The sequence below is a fragment of the Odocoileus virginianus genome, chromosome 26 (assembly GCF_023699985.2).
Source record: "Odocoileus virginianus isolate 20LAN1187 ecotype Illinois chromosome 26, Ovbor_1.2, whole genome shotgun sequence".
Taxonomy (NCBI): domain Eukaryota; kingdom Metazoa; phylum Chordata; class Mammalia; order Artiodactyla; family Cervidae; genus Odocoileus; species Odocoileus virginianus.
This window is the reverse complement of record NC_069699.1, coordinates 23414510-23437069: the sequence shown is the minus strand read 5'-3', so window position 1 is coordinate 23437069 and position 22560 is coordinate 23414510. Positions and strand designations below refer to the sequence as shown.

Sequence of the window (22560 nt, the reverse complement as noted above, 5' to 3'; positions counted from 1 at the left end):
GGGGGAGATCCATCTCTTGGGTGCAGATGATATTTAGTCTATTGCTGATGGGGAAAGAAAAATAGTATGATGTAAGTGTTATTTCTCTGCCAAAAGGTGCAAAAAAACCCATTATATTCATATCCTCTTTCTGTAAACTCAAGCTTTTTGATCAGTAGAGCCTGGTATATTGTTTGTTGTATTCACAGAAATAAGTAGGCAGTGATGTCACCACTGAAAACGGTGAGCCACAGTATTAGTTATCAGGGCTCTCATTGCTGGGCAAATGTAAAGGTTACCTAGTCATCCTGTGAATTTGATTGATGCAGACCTATTTCTGTGGTCCTGATAACACTGCAGTTTTTATGTATGATTTGGTTGATGTATTGATCAAATTAATGGCATGATTACTGCATTTGTGCTTTTTTAGTGCTGTGCGGGCTTAACTATTGAAAGAAATGATCTCTTTCAGCTTTCTATTCAGTGAACTGGTGCTCTAAGGCTTTCATTTATATTCCAGTGAAGTTCACCTTTTAAAGCTTCATTCTGCACAAGGAATACCTAAGTAAAGGCCCATTGTTTTAAGTAATGGAAAAAAAAAAGTATCAGATGCAAGTTATATTAACAAGTAAATGTTAAGATAACTTTTAATCATGTTGCTGTTTGGAATAGCGGCGTATTTCCAAAACCCGTCTCTCAGTGTGGGCTTCCCAAGTGGCATTAGTGGTAAAAAATTTGCCTGCCAGTGCAGGAGATGCAAGAGACACTGGTTCAATCCCTGGGTTGGGAAGATCCCCTGGAGAAGGAAATGGCAACCTACTGCAGTATTCTTGCCTGGAGGATCCCATGGACAGAGGAGCCTGGCAGGCTACAGTCCATAGGGTCACAAAGAGTTGGGCAGGACTGAAGCTACTTGGCACATCTCACAATGTGTGTGATTAGCTAAGTTAGGAAGAAAGGAAAACCAAAGATGAGAGGATCATTCCCCTTAGTTCAACAAAAACAAAACCTGTTATAAAAGAAAGTCTGTTGTTATGCATAAATATCAACAGTTGCCAATAGTGACATATTCCTCTGACATTATTCACCAAGAAATGCAGAGAGGAAGAGTTTGAGAGATTTTTCCGTAATTTTAGTCAGTGTTTGATGCCTCTGCATAATACAGCTATACCATACAACAAGGATGTTTTTCTGAAACCCTTTGCCCACCCCGCCCCCTCCAATCCCAGCACCAACACAGACCCATGAGCCAGACAGGTCTAATTGTTAGCTGCTCTTACTCCAAGTTGCTGACTATTAGAAATCCTTCCAGATGGCTGGAACATCGCTACGGTAGCTGAATATTTTAACAATCTGGCCATGGATTTCTTGACTGTGAGACTGAAGCTTTCAGAAGAACTGCAAAGGTTGCAAAAAGAAAAAATAAATCAAGGATGTAAAATTAATTACGCAATTTAAAATGTTGACTATAGGGCTCCAAAGGAATATAGGTTTCCTGAACAAATTGTCCTCGCTATTCATAAAACAGCTATTAGCAGTATTGAAATGTAAATAATGTTTTTATGAGGGACATTTAATCCTTTATCCTTAATGAGAAACTACTAAATGTGCCCTCAGCTGTATGTTTTAGGAGTTTCTCTTCACCCATGCAAGTGAAAAGCAAGCCCAGCTGAAGAAGTCTTTCTTTTAAGTGTGAAGGCAGTGAATACATCCTTCATTAATCATATGGATGGATAAGTTCACTTTCACTCAATTTTATTCCGCCTTCCTGCACCTTCTTCTTTCCCTTACTTTGTCTCTTGCTTGGAAACTAATTAAATAACAGGATTAGTCATATGAGAAAAGAGCAGTGTTACTGTAAACTTTGACGGTGTAGCCCATTCTGAAAACATTCAATGTGCTTAGGCAAAAGCACATTGTATTTTACTGTATTCTCTATATCTGTGATATTTATTCTTTATTAATGTAATAAACACAAGCAAACTCTGTCATCACTAGGTTGGGGAACTAAACTCTCACAAGCCCGCCACGCTGCTCTGTCCATGGAATTTTCCAGGCAAGAAGACTGGAGTGGGTCCCAGCGGGTCACTGACCCAGGAGTCCAACTGGCATCTCTTTCGTCTCCTGCAATGGCAGGCAGATTCTTTACTGCGCCACCTAGGAAACCAAAATGGCATCTCAAATTTTCTAAATACAAAAATCAGAGTATGATCACAGATGTGCTTCAACTGCGTCCAGCTAACAGTGTTTGTGTTGTAAACTTTTGCATCATGTAGGGCTTTTGAAATTTAGTAAGTGTAATAGGCAAGTATTTATACATAGTTATATAACCATAATTGTGCTGCCTTTTAAAAAGATGTCATGAATTTAAACACAATTCAGTAATCGACCTATTTGAGAAAGTCTCATTTTCAAGTAACAAATATACTTTTAAAAAGTTGCAGTGAAATCCAAGTTTGCTGAACCTAATAATTTTTGATTTGTAGGAATATAGATATTGAATAGAAATCTGTTACTAAGAAAATTACCTCTGTGTTGTATATTTCATAGGTACCAAGTTTTCTGTTTTGTTTTCCTTCTAGTGGTAAACATCTCTAATTAGCTTGCTTATTACATTGTAAACATTCAGACATTTGCATCTCAGTTTTGAGCATCGTGAGAGAAATTTATCATCTTATTTTTTTGTTTACAGTTATGACTAAATGAGTAAAATTTCAACATAAGTCATTTTCATCAGTTACCAGAGATTTATGGATAATAGATGAAAGACTGGGATTCAGTGATGATGCTTTCTCTCAGAAATTGCCATTTTAATTATTCTTTCTTCTCTCTTAAGCCTTCCCCCCCCTATCCTTTCAAATAGGTCTTACCGGTCAGGAATACTGTTGCATGTTCCAACCTTTGAAAAAAATCTGTTCTGGTGTTCCTGCTTGCCCATAGCCTCCTTGCCACCTCCAGACATTTCCTGTTCCCTCGCCAATGTCCTCAGGCTGACTATGTTAGTAACCCGTATACATGGGAGCAAGCCAGGAAAACTGAGTAACTCACCAAAAGGCCAGAGCTTAAACCACATCTTCAGCTAAAGACTAAAGAGGATGTTTGGGGCTTCAGAGGAGAGGACAGCATCTCCAAGAAAGACTGGAGACGGAAGAGCCAACATTGGATTTGTCTGTGTTTGCAGGGCCGGGCAGACAGGGGGATACAGTGTGGACTGTAATGTCTAGGCCCTGCAGTTTCCTCCACCAGACCTAGCCATAGGAGTCTCCAGGCAAGAATACTGGAGACAGCTGCCATCCCTTCAATAGGGGATCTTCCTGACCCAGGGATCGAACTTGGGTCTCCCGCGTTGCAGGCAGATTCTTTACCATCTGAGCCACTATGCTAGCTGTTCTTGGCACGTATTTCTGCAATAGCTCTATTCCAGAAACAGGCCTTCTAACTAAACTATTTTATGCAGTTAGTGGCGAGATCAGAGTTTCTTCCTGAATCTTTTGGACCTTGATTATTTTCAGCTCAAAATAATCTCCATGCCAAAGAGATGTTTTGGGGTGGCAACCTTTTGCTTCCCCATACTAAGCAGAGGAGACATCAGAAAGAGAGCAATTCTGCTCTGGCTCTTCATAGATCACTAACCTAAGTGATATAGTCTAGGTGCTCTCACTGCAGATGCCAGTTGTGAAAATCTCAGCCTGGGTAGTTATTGAGAGCAGTGACACAACAGACCCAGGAAGAATATGCTTCTAAAAACAGGTCTGAAATCCCTTTCAAATTGCATGACCAAACGTACCTTTGCTCAGGACTAGCTTACTTCTCCAGGAAAAACAGGGATGAGAAGCATAAAAACAAATGTCTAAGCATTTATAAAGAAAGCTTATCAGAAAGGGTTCAGGTGAAGTTTAGTGGGGGCTTCCCAAGTAGCTCAGCCATAAGGAATCTGCCTGCCTATGCAGGAGATGTAGGTTCGATCCTTGAGTTGGGAAGTTTCCTGGAGAAGGAAAATGGCCACTGACTCCAGTATTCTTGCCTGGAGAATCCCATGGGCAGAAAAGTCTGGTGGGCTACAGTCCATGGGGTCGCAAAAGAGTCAGACACGACTGAGCACTTAACAAGAACAAAGTTGATTGATGATTTCTAGTGAATGTACACAGATGATAAATGTTGGAGAGCTTGGATCCGGAAGTACAAAATGAAAGTTGGTACAACTGTTTGGCCTTCGTTCCTGTGATCCAAATGAATGAAATAGTAACGAGTTAGAAATAATGCCACATTTACTTGGGAGTCTCAGTGCTTGTCACTCAGCAGGTCTGCTGGCCCCTGGAGTGGCAAGAGCAGAAGGAGAGGCTTCTGTTACTGGTGACCCTGGGCAAGAGGAATGACTTCTCCAAAGCTCAGTCCTCCATCTGTAAGGTTGAAGGGTTGATTAAGGTGGTCACTGATGTACCTTTTAGCTAAGATGTGACAGTGTGTGCATGCTCAGTCACTGGGTACTGTCCGACTCTTGCGACCCCATAAACTGTAGCCTGCCAGGCTCTTCTGTCCATGGGATTTCCCAGGCAAGAATACTGGAGTGGGTTGCCATTTCCTTCTCCAGGGGATCTCCAGGGGATGCAGATGAACCTGCATTTCCTGCATTGGCAGGCGGTTTCTTTATCACCGCATCAGCTGGGAAGCAATATCTAACAGTAGTATATCTTAATGCTGGTACCAAAGAATTAATGAAATTTGTAAGATGAGAATAGAAATAGAAATCTTGATTTTATTACTCAGAAAGATTTAGAGAAGGGTCATTATTGTATGATACCCTTTATTATTGTTATGGAGATATAATTGACATTACATCATTAGTTTCAGTTATCCAGTATAATGATTTGATATTGGTATGTATTGTAAAGCAATCACCACAAGTAGTGTAGTTTATACAGTACATAGTTACAATTTTTTTCTGATCAGAACTTTTCAGATATAGTCTTAGCAACTTTCAAATAGGTTATACAGTATTATTCATAAATTATAGCCATCATGTTGTATATTGCATTGCCATGATTTCTTTGATTTTTGCATGTTCTAAAAGCAGTAATCTTAGTTTTCTACTGTAAATAAGAAATCTTTCATGGTTTTTCTGTAACTCAAGTGTTTTATTTTACAGTGGCTATATGAAAAGATCAGAAGAAAGTAACAACGATGTAAAAATGTAGACATACACACAGAAGTAAAACTCTTTCACCTTAAAAGCTCATATGCAGTTTATAACTTGGACTGCTGCATTTTAAACTATATGAATAAATTTTTACATGATGTAGATTATGAACACACGTGTTTAACTTGGAATTTAACAAATCTGTATCCTGTCGAATAATTACAAAGGCATGTCTCTTGCTCAGACTTGAACTTGCCAGGGATATTTGTATTTCTTTGTTTTTCCTGATGAGTTTATGGACATTTTTCCCCACATAACCCCCCTTTTCCTCCTTTGTTTTGTAACAAATTCTTCAAATGATACTTTTGTTTTACACATATCTGTATCTTAAAGACTTTCCTTTTTGACTAAAAATGTAAATCCAAAACTGTCTTGGGGGAAATAACCAAGCAACACTTGATGGGAATTATTACCTGCAGGTATGTGCAGTTTTCTCTGAAATCAAGTTATCCAAACCACCCATACTTTAATATGAATCTTTTATTTGCTCCTGACATAGTAATATACTTAAGGTGACAAATCATGACAGTGATGTTTGCACTTAGAGAAAAATACTGAAATACCACTCAACACTATAATATTGGTGTATTAGGACACAGAAAGATGCAAGTAATTTGAGTATATCTTTTCCTCCATTGTTTTGAGGGCAAAATGGTAAATGTTGCTTTTAGGATTCCTTCTCCTCCCCCTTGCAAAAAGAATTTATCTAGGAAATAATGTCTTACAAATTCCTAAGATGGACTTTTGGATATGGACATATAAAATGCTATAAAGTCATTAATTAAGAAATATTTAAAATAAGGGCTGAATGTTTTAATTTCATTAAAAAATTTTCAAAATATGTTACTTGAAAATCAGCCATTTTGGATGCCTTGCTTCAGCCTGAAATTAGCTGTGGTCAGCACTCTTAAGCTTCACCCTCCCTTCATTTTTCTGTAATGAGATAGATACTGGTGTAGCTAGGTAAAGTTGAATGTAGATAACTGTTTTTAGTGTGTTGATTTTGCTATACATGCTAAGATTCCGAATTACAATACACACACTCATAAAAATGCATACCCACACACAAACCCCATCCCAGGCAAAAACAATGCCTATCTTTCCTTAGAGAAGGCTTAATGTGAAACACCTTGTGTGTGTCTGCCATCTGCTGGTGCATAATGGAAAAGCAACCCTTAACGTTTTTGAACCTGTAACAGATAAAGCACTGATGAGCTCTTCACTTTATTTCCAGAGCCCCCTCGCTGGACCAAGAAACCTCAGAGTGACGTATACAGCACTGGTAGCAGCGGTATCCTGTTGTGTGAGGCTGAAGGAGAGCCTGAACCCACGATCAAGTGGAGAGTCAATGGCTTACCAATTGAGAGTAAGTGAAAACCCCTATCATGCGGCAATGCTGAAGGCAGTGTTTGGCTGGGACACGTAATGGTTAGACACCCTTGTTATGGCTAAAGTGGAGTTGGTAAGTGGTCCTTACTGTCAGACAGATCTGACCAGAGAATCCAGAATTGCATCTTTCAAAGAAATTCTGTTTATGCTTACATTTATGGAAAAGCCATGGATACGTTTGTTTGGCCGTTATATTAGTTGGAAATAAGACAATTGAATGACATAGAGGATGCATCCAAGGAAGAAGGTTTCTCTGCCTGAGAAAGAAAAGGTACAGGGACCCAGTGGTTGAGCGTGCAGCTGAAATTCAGGACTTGCCTTGGATCCAGGCAGTAGTAACTCCTCACTGAGTTCTGCTCTTTACAAGGACCCGTTCTGGCATACCTCTCTCCATAATCTGAGAAATCCACAGGGCCAAAGAGACATGCAAAGCCAGAACCTGGCTCACTGCATGTTCTCAACCAAGCCTGGGTCCCCAAGGCCAAAAGAATCCTCTGTGCAGTCAGTCAGCTCTGAGCCCTTCCCAGATGGGCTTGGCGTGGAAAAGCAGAGATGGGCCTAATCTCCCCACTCCAGCATGTTCTAGACTAGGGCTCCAAGAAGTCCCAAATCCTCAATTTGAACCTAGAGCTCTGGTCATCTTGAATGTCTTTGTAAAGGTTGGATAATAGAGCAAGTCTTGTTTGTCAATTGATTAGCTTAATTTAGAGCATTTGCAATATTGAGATGTATGTGTGATGCTTTTGTTAGTTCCTTTTGCCTTGGACCCACTCATATCAGGGTGGGCATCCTAGTGACATGTGGATCTGGGGTCCCAACCAGGCTGTGTACTCAAGCTTGGGGAGATTGATCAGGCAACTCCAGTACAGCTGGGAATCTCCTGAAACTTAAGTTTTAAATTACAAAATGGTGCTAATGGTAGTTGATTGTAATTGAATGAGATCAATATAGTCTACCACCTAGGATAATACTTATCTGTAGAATATTGTCACAGTTTATAAACTGTGTATCCAGAGGGTCTATGTTTGCATTCAGGCTCTAGCATTTACTGTCTGTGTGATTTGGTATATTATTGTGCTCTGTGGCAGCTTCCCACCAGCTATCTATTTTGCACATGGTAGTGTGTATGTCAATGCTACTCTCTCTATTCATCCCATTATTACTGACCCTCTTTCAACTTGTTTCATCGTCCGTAAAAAGAAGATGGAAATACCACTGACCACTGGGATTGTTATATAGATTAAAGGAGGCACACATGGAGAACGCTTATCACAGGGGCTACCACACAAAGAATACTCCCAAAATACTGTTTAGTATTGTTTTCACACGGCAAATACTCAGGAAACTTTACTGCTTATTACTATTATTTTTGAGAAACACATCTGTTTTTTTTTTCCTTTGTATGATCATAAGTACAGTGTCAATGACAAGCAGATAAACTGACTGAACACATTTGACAATGAGATTGAAAATTAAAATAATTATTTAAAACTACCTATTACATAGGCTTGACTATTAATCTAGAATTGCTCAAATAACAGTATGGCCATATCTACTCTTTGAGAAAGTAACTAAACAAAATTGCTTTCAATTTTGAAATTGTTATAGCTTTCAATGTGCCTGCTTATTGAAAATACAAATTCTTTGGCAAAACATTGAATGGTTTTGAAAGTTATTTTTCTTTCCTTTTTATATTGAGGTGTGCTTTATATTAAGTTGAGGTGTACAGCATCATAGTTTGATATTTATATGCATTGTACAATGATCACCACAATATGTCTAGTTAACATCTGTTACCTAACAGAGTTTTTCTTACAGAATTTTCTTATATAATTTTTCTTCTTGTGATGAGAACTTTCAAGATCTACTCTCTTAGCATGTTTTTTTTTATTTTGGCTGTGCTGTGTGGCTTGTGAGATTTAATTCCCCAACCAGGGATCGAACATGGGCCCTTGGCAGTGAAAGATTGGAGTTGCAACCACCAGACTTCCAGGAAGTTCCCTCTTAGCAACTATCTACTGGACCGTTAGGAAATTCCACTTTCAGTTCAGTTCAGTTGCTCAGTCGTGTTAGACTCTTTGTGACTCTGTGGACTTCAGCATGTCAGGCTTCCCTGTCTATCACCAACTCTCAGAGTTTACTCAAACTCATGTCCATCGAGTCAGTGTTGCCATCCAACCATCTCATCCTCTGTCTCCCCTTCTTCTCCTGCCTTCAATCTTTGCAGTATCAGGGTTTTTTTCCAATGAGTTGGTTCTTTGCATCAAGTGGCCAAAGTATTGGAGTTTCAGCTTCAGCATCAGTCCTTCCAATGAACACCCAGGACTGATCTCCTTTAGGATGGACTGGTTGGATCTCCTTGCTGTTCAAGGGACTCTCAAGAGTCTTCTCCGAGACCACAGTTCAAAAGCATCCATTCTTTGGCAATCTGCTATCTTTATAGTCCAACTCTCACATCCATACATGACTACTAGAAAAACCATAGCTTTGACTAGACAGACCGCTGTTGGCAAAATAATGTCTCTGCTTTTTAATACACTGTCTAGACTGGTCATAACTTTTAATCCAAGGAGGAAGCATCTTTTAATTTCATGGCTGCAGTCACCATCTGCAGTGATTTTGGAGCTCAAAAAATAAAGTCTGTCACGGTTTTCCATTGTTTCCACATCTATTTGCCGTGAAGTGTTGGGATGCCATCATCTTAGTTTTCTGAATGTTGAGTTTTAAGCCAACTTTTTCACTCTTCTCTTTCACTTTCATCAAGAGGCTCTTTAGTTCTTCTTCGCTTTCTGCTGTAAGGGCAGTGTCATCTGCATATCTGAGGTTATTGATATTTTTCCCAGAAATCTTGATTCCAGATTGGGCTTCACCAGCCCAGCATTTCGCATGATGTACTCTGCATATAAGTTAAATAACGGTGACAATATACAGCCTTGACATACTCCTTGACCGTTCTAACTGTTGCTTCCTGACCTGCATACAGATTTCTCAGGAGGCAGGTCAGGTGGTCTGGTATTCCCATCTCTTGCATTTTCTACACTTTGTTGTGATTCACACAGTTAAAGGCTTTGGAGTAGTCAAAAAAGCAGAAGTAGATGTTATTTTGGAACTCTCTTGCTTTTTTGATGATCCAGCAGATGTTGGCAATTTGATCTCTGGTTCCTCTGCCTTTTCTAAAACCAGCTTGAACATCTGGAAGTTCACGGTTCACACTGTTGAAGACTGGCTTGGAGAATTTTGAGCACTACTTTGCTAGTGTGTGAGATGAGTGCAGTTGCGTGGTAGTTTGAGCATTCTTTGGCATTGCCTTTTGGGGGGATTTGAATGAAAACTGACATTTTCAAGTCCTGTGGCCACTGCTGAGTTTTCCTAATTTGCTGGCACGTTGAGTGCAGCACTTTCACAGCATCATCTCTTAGGATTTGAAATAGCTCAACTGGAATTCTATCACCTGTACTAGCTTTGTTCATTGTGATGCTTCCTAAGGACCACTTGACTTCATATTCTAGGATGTCTGGCTCTAGGTGAGTGATCACACCATGGTGATTATCTGGGCCATGAAGATCTTTTTTGTATAGTTCTTCTATGTATTCTTGCCACCTCTTCTTAATATCTTCTGCTTCTGTTAGGTCCATACCATTTCTGTCATTTATTGTGCCCATCTTTGCATGAAATGTTCCCTTGATCTCTAGTTTTCTTGATGAGATCTCTAGTCTTTCCCATTCTGTTTTCCTCTACTTCTTTGCATTGATTACTGAGGAAGGCTTTCTTATCTCTCCTTGCTATTCTTTGGAACTCTGCATTCAGATGGTTTTATCTTTCCTTTTCTCCTTTGACGCCAGCTTCTCTTCCTTTTTCAGCTATTTTTAAGGGCTCCTTAGACAACCATTTGGCCTTTTTGCATTTCATTTTTTTGGGGATGGTCTTCATCCCTGCCCTCCTGTACTGTGTCATGAAACTCCTTCCATAGTTCTTCAGGCACTCTATCAGATCTAATCCCTTGAATCTATTTGTTACTTCCACTGTATAATTGTAAGGAATTTGATTTAGGTCATACCTGAATGGTCTAGTGGTTTTCCCTACTTTATTCAATTTAAGTCTGAATTTGGAAATAAGGAGTTCATGATCTGAGCCACAGTCAGCTCTCAGTCTTGTTTTTGCTGACTGTATAGAGCATCTCCATCTTTGGCTGCAAAGAATATAATCAATCTGATGTCGATATTGACCATCTCATGATGTCCATGTATAGAGTCCTTTGTACTGTTGGAAGACGATGTTTGCCATGACCAGTGTGTTCTCTTAGCAAAACTCTGTTAGCCTTTGACCTCTTTTGTTTTGTATTCCAAGGCCAAGTTTGCCTATTACTCCAGGTATCTCTTGACTTTTGCATTCCAGTCCCCTATAATAAAAAGGAAATCTTTTTTGAGTATTAGTTCTAGAAGGTCTTATTGGTCTTCATAAAACTGTTCAGCTTCTTCAGCATTACTGGTCGGGACATAGACTTGGATTTCTGTGATATTGAATGGTTTGCCTTGGAAATGAACAGAGATCATTCTTTCCTTTTTGAGATTGCATCCAAGTACTGCATTTCAGAATATTTTTGTTTACAATGAGGGCTACTCCATTTCTTCTAAGGGATTCTTGCCCACAGTAGTAGATATATGGTCATCTGGGTTAAATTCACCTATTCCAGTCCATTTTAGTTCAGTGATTCCTAAAATGTCAGTGTTCACTCTGGCCATCTCCCTTTTGACCACTTCCAATTTTCCTTGATTCATGGACCTAATATTCCAGGTTCCTATGTAGTATTGCTCTTTACAGCATCAGACTTTACTTCCATCACCAGTCACATCCTCAGCTGGGTGTTGATTTTGCTTTTGCTCCGTCTCTTCATTCTTTCTGGAGTTATTTCTCCACTGATCTCCAGTAGCATATTGGGCACCTACCGACCTGGGGAGTTCATCTTTCAGTATCCTATCATTTTGCCTTTTCATATGTTCATGGGGTTCTCAAGGCAAGAATACTGAAGTGGTTTGCCATTGCCAAAATATTTGACTGTGTTTTGTCAAATATATAATACAGTATTATTAACTATTATTGCTATGCCGTGCATTATATCTCCATGACTTACTCATTTTATAACTGGAAGTTTATGCCTTTTGTACCTACCTTGCCCATTTGGCCCATCCCCCTGTCCTCCAGTCTGTGGCAACCATTAACTGTTCTCTTATCTATGATCTTGTTTTGTTTCCTATATTTCACATATAAGTATGATCCTATAGTGTTTGTCTTTTTCTGACTTATGTCACTTAGCATAATGCCCTCAGCGTCCATCCATACTCTCATGAATGACATGGTTTTCACATTTTTATAGCTGAGTAATATTCCATGGGAGCCTCCCTGGTAGCTCAGCTGGTAAAGAATCTGCCTGCAATGCGGGAGACCCTGGTTCGATTCCTGGGTCAGGAAGATCCCCTGGAGAAGGGATAGGCTACCCACTCCAGTATTCTGGCCTGGAGAATTCCGTGGACAGAGGAGCCTGGTGGGCTACAGTCTGTGGAGTCGCAAAGAGTCATACATGACTGAGTGATTCTCATTATCTATATAATGGAATATATGTGTATGCATATATACACACACATATATATCACATTTTCTTTATCCATATGTTGATGACACTTTCGCCCTCATTATTAATGTCCTCAATTTGATACTTTTTCCTCATCTCTTTAGAGAACAAAATAGGAAATGAAAAATAAGACTTAAGGTATATCTGAGGGAAATTAAAACAGTTTTTTTATAAAAGAATGTTAATGCACTAAAAGAATGCAGAATCTCTGGAACATAAAATCATAAAATTTTATATTTGAATGGCACCTGGCTGGCTGTACATGAAGAACATTCACATACTGCTTTGTCCCCAAATGAGCTTTTAAAGGAAGTACAATTATTCATTATTAACAAATCATTTCATCCAATAATATTTATTGAATACCTTCATCTTAAGAGACAAGCGTTCGCCTTGTTGCTTGGGACAGAGCAGTGAATAAAATGAACAATTCCTTTTCTCATAAACCGGACATTCTAGTGTGGAGAGACAGGCAGTAGATAATCATATAGATGTGGCAAAGTGAGAACTAGCTGGGGAAGGGGGTGGGTGTAGGAGAAGTCCAGAACCTACAGTTGCTATCAGATTTTAGGATAATACCAACAAGACCCTTGTAGTTATTTACCTTTGAGTAGAGATTTGAAAGAGGTGAGTGATACAGACATGCCAGCACCAGTGAAAGAGCTTCCGGGGTGGAGCAGTCAGTGACTATAGAGACCCGAGGTGTGTTTGGAGGGTTGCGGGATTCGGGGACCACAGTGTAGCCAAGCTGAGTGAGTGGGGAGGCTGTGCTGAGAGAGACTGGTCTGGGGGTGCCGGGGCCATGTCGCATGTCAAAGGGAAGGTCCCAAAGGGACTCGGAATATTGTTGTGAATCAGATACGCAGCTCTTGAAGTATTTAGAGCAGAACAGAGACAGGCTCTAATTTATTAAGAAAGACTTCTTCCGGACTCTGAATGGAGAAGGAGTTGTAGGACTCCAAGTAAGAGCTGCCTTAAAGATACTGGGCCCTTGGGCTAGGTTGGCGGTAGTTAGGTTAGGTTATGGATTTATATCCACAATAAGCTAATAGGTTTGTTGGTGGATGACCACATGATAGCTGAAAATAAAGTAACACGGGAGAGCATGGCTGAGAATTGGCAGCCCTGGAACCAAAGCCTCATCCTCGTCCTCGGAGACCATGCTGTTTTCTTTATACAGTTTTCCTTGTCCCCCTGCCAACAGGTCATAACCATTTATAACTGGGATGTCGATGACTGTGAGATACTGAAGGGTTTGGAATCTCTGTAAGCATCCATTTTTAGCAATTAAATATTCTTTATATGTAATATTTTTAAATCAAATCAAAATGATTGCTATTATTGATTGCAAGCCTAACCTTCTTCAAATGCTTTGCATCCAATATTTCTGGCCCTGAAAGGGATATATATTTTTTTATTCTCCAGTTTGTAAATATGTCAAATGAGGCCCAGAGAGATTGCGTTACGTACTTGAGGACATACCCCAAGTGAATTTAGAGACATAAATGGAACTGAAATGCAAAAGTCCAGAGCTGACGTTTCTCCCCCTATATTTCATTTTTGCCCTTTGAACTGATCAAAGACAACCTGAGTCAGGAAGAGTGGTTTTTATTTGATTAATAACTTGAGTTTTTAGAATTCTGGAAGCTCCTGGTAGCCTGTTTGCCACAAGGGCTCCACAGTTTACATACCTATCCCAGAAGGCAGCTTTGAGCAGAGTTTGTCACTGAAGCATGAGGCCATAGTTCCATTTATTCTTTTTGTAGTGCAGTGTAGACTCAGAATTTCCCACAGGGCAGATGGTATAAGGAGAACTGAACAGGCTGAAGCTTTTAAAACTTGATGTAGAGTGTGAGACTGCGGAATGAGATCAGAGACTTGATTCTGTGTAGCCTTAAAAACTTGGAAGCACTACTCATCCTGATGATTCTTGACAGATAACACTGTTCTGCAGGACTCTATCAAATTTCTATTGTTGCTATAACAAATGACCACAAATTTAGTGGCTTAAAACAGTATACTTTTTTAAAAGTTTTATTTTAATTGGAGGATAATTTATAATGTTGAGATGGCCTCTGCCTACAGCAACATGAGTTGGCCACAGGCATATATGTGTCCCCGTCCTCCTGAACCCGTCTTCCACCTCCCTCCCCACCCATCCTCCAGGTTGTCACAGAGCACTGCATTTGGGTTCCCTGTATCATATATCAAAAATAAACAGTATATGTTTATTACTTTACAATCCTGTTTGTGGGAAGTCCAGTGCAAGTCTCCCTCGGCTAAAACCAAGGTGTGCCCAGCGCTGTGGTTCTTTCTGTGGGCAAGGGGAAGCTCTTTTCTTGTCTTTTCCAGCTCCTAGATGGTACCCACTTTCCTTCAGTCACAACTCCCTTCCTCCAAACTTCAAATCAGCAATGCTACATCTCTCTGATCATTTTTTCATAGTCACATCTCCCTCTGGTTGGTCACAGCTGTGAAAGGTTCTCTGATTATAAACAGCCATGTCATTCCATTGGGCCACCTTGGAGAATCCAGGATAACTGTCCAATCTTGAGTGCTTGACCTTAGTCACATGTGCAAAATTCCTTTCGCCACAAAAAGGAAACTGTTCACAAGTTGTAGAGATGAGTCTGTGGCTGTCTTTCAGGGGCTCATTATTCTGCCTACCCCAGGGACCTTCCAGGGATAAAATGCCACACAACAAAACTGTTTTTCAGTCTTCCCAAAAGATGTTCACTGATCGTCTCCTCCACGACGGCTACTTTTCAGACATAGTGATTGAAACTCTAGGGCACACAAGATCTTGCTACCACAGAGCTCACTGCCAAGTGTAAAAATGTATTCCTTTCTCACTCCCAGAGGGACAAATGACGCCTAAGAAAAAAGCTTCTATTTTATTATTCAGTGTTTTCTATAACCCCGTACTTAGTATAGTGAGACTATTTTCTATAATGGAGACACCATGAGAGAAAAAAAAAGAAAGTACTGGAATATGACTGCTTTACAATGCTGTGTTGATTTCTGCTGTACAAGGAAGTGAGTCAGCCGTATGCATACGCGTATCCCATCCTTGGACCTCCCGCCCATCTCACCCATCTAGGCCATCACAGAGCACTGAGCGGAGCTTCCTCTGCCTTACGGCAGCTTCCCGCTAGCTAGCTATTTTACACATGGTCGTGTATAAATGTCAGTCCCGGTCTACCAGTCTGGCCCACCCGCCTCTTCCCTCCCTGTGTCCACATGTATTACTTCTCTACAACTACATCTGTATTCCCATTTTGGGAATAAGTTCATCTGTACCATTTTTCTAGATTCCACATATATGCATTAGTATATGGTACTAGTTTTAAAAATTAGATATATGACTAACTTTGTAATGTCATTTAAATGAAACATTTTACCACGTGTGCTCCTCATTCAGCATCCCTAGCTAATATATTTTTTTCTTCCCACTGCTTCTTTCAAGTGTCTGAGTAAGACATGTGATTTGGCACATGGCCAGTCGCTGTGGGATGTGGTATTTTCTGAAAGACCGTCCCCCTGGCCTGCTCAGCAGCCATGCTGGTGCTGATCTAGCAGATACTGAGCAGAGTTAATGAGATAGCACATGTGGCGTATCCAGCAGAGTTCCTTGGCCCTTCATTAAAGTAGCATAAATGTTAGATTTTCTCATTTCCAAAAGATATTTCCAGAATTACACATGGATAACCAATGGGATAGGGATTTATTGCCAAGAAAGGAGAAAAAAGCTGGCCTGTGCTCTCAAGAAGAACTGAGTCTTCCTGGGAAAGTGAAATACACGAGCTATTTATCTGGTGGTTTAATAGCAAAGGAAGGCAATTGAAAGGAATGGTGTAGATGGAAAATTGCAGAAGGGCAGGAAAGTGAAACAAAGGAGCAACATGTCAAGGGGAAAACAGCAGCCAGTATTGGTGGACTGGGGGATCCAGCTGTGTTGATCATCTGGTTATGCTGGCCAGTAGCCGGACCTCAATTTATAAGAGTAAGTGAGATTCAGTTTCCAGTGGGATTTCAGCGCTAAACAGAAAATCTGGAATCTTGTAGGTATGGAGAGACTTTGGGCTAGAGATCAACAGATATGTTGCCATAAATACTCATTTGGAGGAAGACTGAAACTGCAGAAGGGCTGGAAAGAAAACTCCATGGTTCATGTTAAGAAATTTTAAAGGATTGGCTTTGATGAACTATTATTCACCCTAAACTGGTCTTAAAATATAAATACTGTGTGACACGTTTAATGAATGGCATATAAATATTTCAGGTTCTATTTTTTAATCAAGCTGACATTTCTTTTCATCCCTTGTAGGAAATCCATTTTCTGGTGATGTCATCTCTCCCGGGGAAATCAGTTTTACCAACGTACAACCGAATCACACCGCTGTGTACCAGTGTGAAGCTTCAAATGTCCATGGCACTATCCTCGCCAATGCCAATATCGATGTTGTAGGTAAGCATGCATGCGTGCTTAGTCACTTGGGTCACGTCCTGCTCTTTGCGACCCGATGGACTGTAGGTAAGCATACACGGGAGCAAGCTATCTGTCTGCTCTTATCTTCAAGAAAATGTTCAAGTTGGACTCAGCACCTTCACTGCCATGACCCCCAGTTCGATTCTTAGTCAAGGAACCAAGATCCTGCAAACCATGCAGCATAGCCAAAAATAAAAGGAGGTGGGGGGAGGGCGGAGGGGATCAAAGTACCTTTTGCCTTACATTTGAGTGTTAGACCCCATACCAGACTTTCAGAAAGGTACTGCATTGGGATACTTCCTAGTTCAGGAATGTATGCTGTGATTGGAGAAGGGAATGGCAACCCACTCCTGTATTCTTGGCTGGAAAATCCCTTAGACAGAGGAGCCTGACAGGCTACAGTCCATGGGGGTGCAAAGAATCAGGCACAATAGTGACTAAATAGCAATGCTGTGATACTCAGCTGTTTTCCATTTTTATTAATATGACTGGGATATTGAAAAAAAATTAACTTTCTTATATTATTTCTTACACAAAAGTTTAAAATTGTATTTATATTATTTTCACATAGATGTTCGTCCACTGATACAAACGGCAGATGAAGAAAATTATGCTACAGTGGTTGGATACAGTGCTTTCTTACACTGTGAGTTCTTTGCTTCACCCGAGGCAATAGTGTCCTGGTAAGCTGTTACACAGTTTTCTTAAGAGAACATCAGTTGTAGATTTCCCATGTTCCTCCATCCATCATTTGACAGGCTGCATTGTGTCAGTGTTATTACATGTAGCAAGTGCCTCTGAGAAGTAAAGTCGCAAACTTATTTTCCTACCTCTCCTGGAATGATTGACAAAATTCTGGATTCTCCCACATGGGGAAATATGGAGAGCCATTTTTGCTTACAAAGGAAAGTAAAGCATTGAAGCCATGACAAAGACAATTCTACGAGTAGATTTAGGTTTTCATTATAAGTGTATATAAGTCATGCGTTGTTTTGTTTTGGATATTATCTACATTATTATTAAGCCTGCATTTCATTACAAATGCCTATGTTTAAAACATTTTCAACATGGGAATCCCGGTCTTTGCCTTCCAAGACAAGGGGTATAGATTCCATCTATGGTTGGGGAAACAAAATCCCACATGCCCTGCTGCCAAAAAACCAAAACATTAAACAGAAGCGATATTGTAACAAATTCCATTAAGACTTTAGAAATAGTCCACATCAAAAACAAAAGGAAAAATACTTTGAAAAAAGTATCTGGATTACTGAGATTTGGGGTGGGGCAGGGGTCAACCCTTAAATTTTGTCTCTTAGGTAAGTCTCTCTAGCCTTACCCTAGTCCCAGCCCTGTAGCATCTCGTGTGACCAGCAGCCAGAATTTGTCCTTTGGCTGCTTCCTCTCCTGCAGCCTCTTATTGTGAAATGTAGAAGGTGAATCAAGTTGTGGCAGCAAAATGCTTGGAAAATGGATGAAGGTTGGAGAAAATGACTTTGGGTTGATAAGGGTAAATGTAATCCATGTCCGCAGGACAGGGACGACTTCCTGGCCTATAATATTTCTGAATGACCAGTGTTCCCTCTGGACAGCTGGAGGTTCAGAAGGTTCATTATCTCTTTCAATTACTAGCTTTCCCATTTAGTACCCCGCAGCAATTATTAACTAAAGAGTTCACCATCAATAAGGCAGAAACAATTTATTAAACTCTGAGGACAGATGCAAAGTGGTACTGAGAGCTATTATAAATAAAGTAGAGGCACAGAGCTCAAATTTCCTCCAGTTACAGTCTATTTGGGCAGGTAAGATATGCACCTATCAACTATTAACAAAAAAAATTGTAAGGACTTCCCTGGTGGTCCAGTGGTTGAGATCTGCGCTCCCAAGGCAGGGGTTCAGTGGGTTCAATGCCTGGTCAGGGAACTAGATCCCACGTGCCACAACTAAGACCCAGCAACCCAGTACAACCAAATACATAATATTTTAAAGAATTGTTAAGTATAATGGAAAATTTCGTAAGGTTTGCTAAGTTTGTGAAGAAGGGATGATTGAATGACACCAGTGGCCAGTTTGAAAGAAAAAGATACAATTCAATCATAGCCCGAATTGATTCATGCTTTCTATGTCCATAGGCAGAAAGTGGAAGAAGCAAAACCTCTCGATGGCAGAAGGTATCATGTCCATGAGAATGGCACATTACAGATCACCGAGACCACAGAAGAAGATGCTGGTTCCTACTCTTGTTGGGTAGAAAACGCTAAAGGAAAAACAGCAGTCACAGCCAACCTGGATATCAGAAGTAATTTTATTTTCATTTTACTTTGCATGAACTGTCACACGGCTTCAGTTTTCCCTTTTCCCTAGGTCAGATTTCATCTAAAAGACCATCACAAGAATTAGAGGCTATGTCAGTGATGTGTCCATAGCTTTATACAATTATAAGAGAGAGGTAGCTGTTCTTGGTGATGGATGACCAGCAACACTTTAAATCCCCTATTTTGGTATATTTCTGTAACTGTTTTATTTCAATAACCACTCAATGAAATGTCATCAGTATTCAACTCATAGAACTAAACCTTTCACAAATTCATCAGGGATCCGTTTTGTAAAGACTAAGGCATGACATAATGGCAAAGGTTTTCATCCTGTTTTTAGATCTTAAACAGCTTTTTGTTTTTTCTCTTGTCCAAGCAGCCTATTTTATTTCTAAGTGCTCACAAGAGTTAAGTATGTGCCAAAATATATCAGTGTCCCAAAGAGGAGCATCTCTGCACCTAGACTCAGGCTAATTGGAACCCAGACCCACAGGCATCATCAATATTTTGATTTTAAAATTGCTCAGAGAACCCTTTTCAGAAAAACAGAGAGAATGGTGGCTCAATGGTAAAGAAACTGCCTGTCGGTGGAGGAGACACAGGAGACGTGGGTTTGATCCCTGAGTTGGGAAGATCCCCTGGAGGTGGAAATGGCAAACCACTACAGTATTCTTGCCTGGAGAATTCCATGGACGGAGGAACTTGGCGGGCTACAATCCATGGGGTCGTAAAGTCAGACACGACTGAGCTTGCACATAAGTGTGTATAGTAAATGTAGGGAGGGCTTATGTTTCTTGTGGCAGGTCACTGTCATGACCAGCTGCTACCTGTACTTAGGTGACAGGGTGCATATTTGTGTAATCATCTGTGTTAAGTGTTACCTTGGCATTTCTCTCTGTCACACACACACTCCTTTCCTTCTCTTATTCTGTCATTACTTCTTTGCTGTCTTATATTTTCTTACCTTTTCATTTTGTATTTTGTTTTCTATTTATTATAGCTGATTAACAAACAATGTTGATATAGTTTCAGATGAACTATGGAGGGAGTAAGCCATCCATATACATGTATCCATTCTCCTCCAAATTCCCTCCCATCCAGACTGCCATATAACATTGAGCAGGGTTCCTTGTGCTATATAGTAGGTCCCTGATGATTACCCATTTTAAATAGAGCAGTGTGTACATGTCCTCCCCAAACTCCATAACTATCCCCCCATCCTTCCCGCTGGCAACCACAGACTCATTCTCTAAGTCTGTGAGTCTGTTGCTGTTTTGTAAGTAAGTTCATTCGTGTCATTTGTTTTTAGATTCCACCTATAAGGGATGTCACACAATACTTCTTCTCTGACTGGTTTCACTTAGTATGACGCTTTCTAGGTTCATCTGTATCTTATTTTTTTTATTCTTTCCTTGTATTTTTTTTTCTGTACCCAAAGTTACCCAACCTGCCAACCCCAGGGACTATATTTTTAAGGAACATTAATATTCTGTGATGTCAACTTATACTGGATGTCTCTCTGCCTCTACAAATGATACATGTGATTTTTAAAATACTCTGATAATGTCAATGAAGGTGGTTCTTCTTGTACATTATTTGTGGTCGTTGTTTAGTCACTGAGTCACGTCCAGCTCTTTTGCAGTCCCATGGACTGTAGCCTGCCCAAGTCCTCTATCCATGGGATTTCCCAAGCAAGGATACGGGAGTGGGTAACCATTTCCTCCTCCAGGAGATCTTTCCAACTGAGGGATCAAACCTGCATCTCCTGCATTGCAGGCAGATTCTTTTTTTTTTTTTTTGAGAGTTATATACAATTGTTTTTTTTTTTTTTTCCTTCCATTTATTTTTATTTGTTGGAGGCTAATTACTTTACAACATTGCAGTGGTTTTTGTCATACATTGAAATGAATTAGCCATGGATTTACATGTATTCCCCATCCCGGTCCCCCCTCCCACCTCCCTCTCCACCCCATCCCTCTGGGTCTTCCCAGTGCACCAGGCCTGAGCACTTGTCTCATGCATCCAACCTGGGCTGGTGATCTGTTTCACCCTAGATATACATGTTTCGATGCTGTTCTCTTGAAACATCCCGCCCTCGCCTTCTCCCACAGAGTCCACAAGTCTGTTCTATACATCTGAGTCTCTTTTTCTTTTTTTCCATATAAGGTTATTGTTACCATCTTTCTAAATTCCATATATATGTGTTAGTATACTGTAATGGTCTTTATCTTTCTGGCTTACTTCGCTCTGTATAATGGGTTCCAGTTTCACCCATCTCATTAGAACTGATTCAAATGAATTCTTTTTGATGGCTGAGTAATATTCCATGGTGTATATGTACCACAGCTTCCTCATCCATTCGTCTGCTGATGGGCATCTAGGTTGCTTCCATGACCTGGCTATTATAAACAGTGCTGCGATGAACATTGGGGTGCACGTGTCTCTTTCAGATCTGGTTTCCTTGGTGTGTATGCCCAGAAGTGGGATTGCTGGGTCATATGGCAGATCTATTTCCAGCTTTTTAAGGAATCTCCACACTGTTTTCCATAGTGGCTGTACTAATTTGCATTCCCACCAACAGTGTAAGAGGGTTCCCTTTTCTCCACACCCTCTCCAGCATTTATTGCTTGTAGACTTTTGGATAGCAGCCATCCTGACTGGTGTATAATGGTACCTCATTGTGGTTTTGATTTGCATTTCTCTGATAATGAGTGATGTTGAGCATCTTTTCATGTGTTTTTTTGCCACCCGTATGTCTTCCTTGGAGAAATGTCTGTTTAGTTCTTTGGTCCATTTTTTGATTGGGTCATTTATTTTTCTGCAGTTGAGCTGGAGGAGTTGCTTGTATATATTTGAGATTAATCCTTTGTCTGTTGCTTCATTTGCTATTATTTTCTCCCAATCTGAGGGCTGTCTTTTCACCTTACTTATAGTATCCTTTGTTGTGCAAAAGCTTTTAAGTTTCATTAGGTCCCATTTGTTTATTTTTGCTTTTGTTTCTAAAATTCTGGGATGTGGGTCATAGAGGATCCTGCAGGCAGATTCTTTACCACTATGCCACGCCACCTGGGGAGCCCTTTATACATTGTAAAACCAACCTGAATCAAAGTTGAGCAACTCTGCCAGGTGAAAGGTAATGAGAGTGAAGTCTGGTATCCAAATAAACCTTCACCTCCCTACTGCCCAACACAGTGCTTGGCCCAAAGTGGACCTCAAAACTGCTAGTGGCCAGAGAGAAGGCCAAGTTCATAAACTTTTGGTCTGCTCTAATGTCCATTGTGTATGTCAGGGGTATATAGGAACCATATCCATGAGAGTTAAGGGCATATTTTTTTTTAACCCAACAACAATTTAAAAGCATCATGATCAAGTGGGCTTTATCCCAGGGACACAGGATTCTTCAGCATGAGCAAGTCGGTCAGTGTAATACACCACATTAAGAGCGTAATTGTTACAAATGAAAAAATGATGTCAGGAGTGGAATTGATTAAGAGGCTCTACAGCAGACTGATTAAGAGCATGAGGTTTTTTTTTCCCTAGTCTCTCAAGTCATCCCACCTTCATC

The 22560-nt window shown here is 40.3% G+C and overlaps 1 protein-coding gene across 10 annotated transcripts in view; it reads left to right on the top strand.

The window, feature by feature from the left end:
* CHL1 (cell adhesion molecule L1 like) overlaps positions 1–22560 on the top strand; it is a 227789-nt gene that overhangs the window by 165307 nt on the left and 39922 nt on the right. For all 10 annotated transcript variants that reach the window (XM_020880764.2, XM_070455658.1, XM_020880762.2 and 7 more), the window contains 4 exons: positions 6411–6542; positions 16522–16662; positions 17255–17366; positions 18813–18979. In XM_020880764.2, the coding sequence (XP_020736423.2) occupies positions 6411–6542; positions 16522–16662; positions 17255–17366; positions 18813–18979 (552 nt within the window). The remainder of the gene's footprint in view (positions 1–6410; positions 6543–16521; positions 16663–17254; positions 17367–18812; positions 18980–22560) is intronic.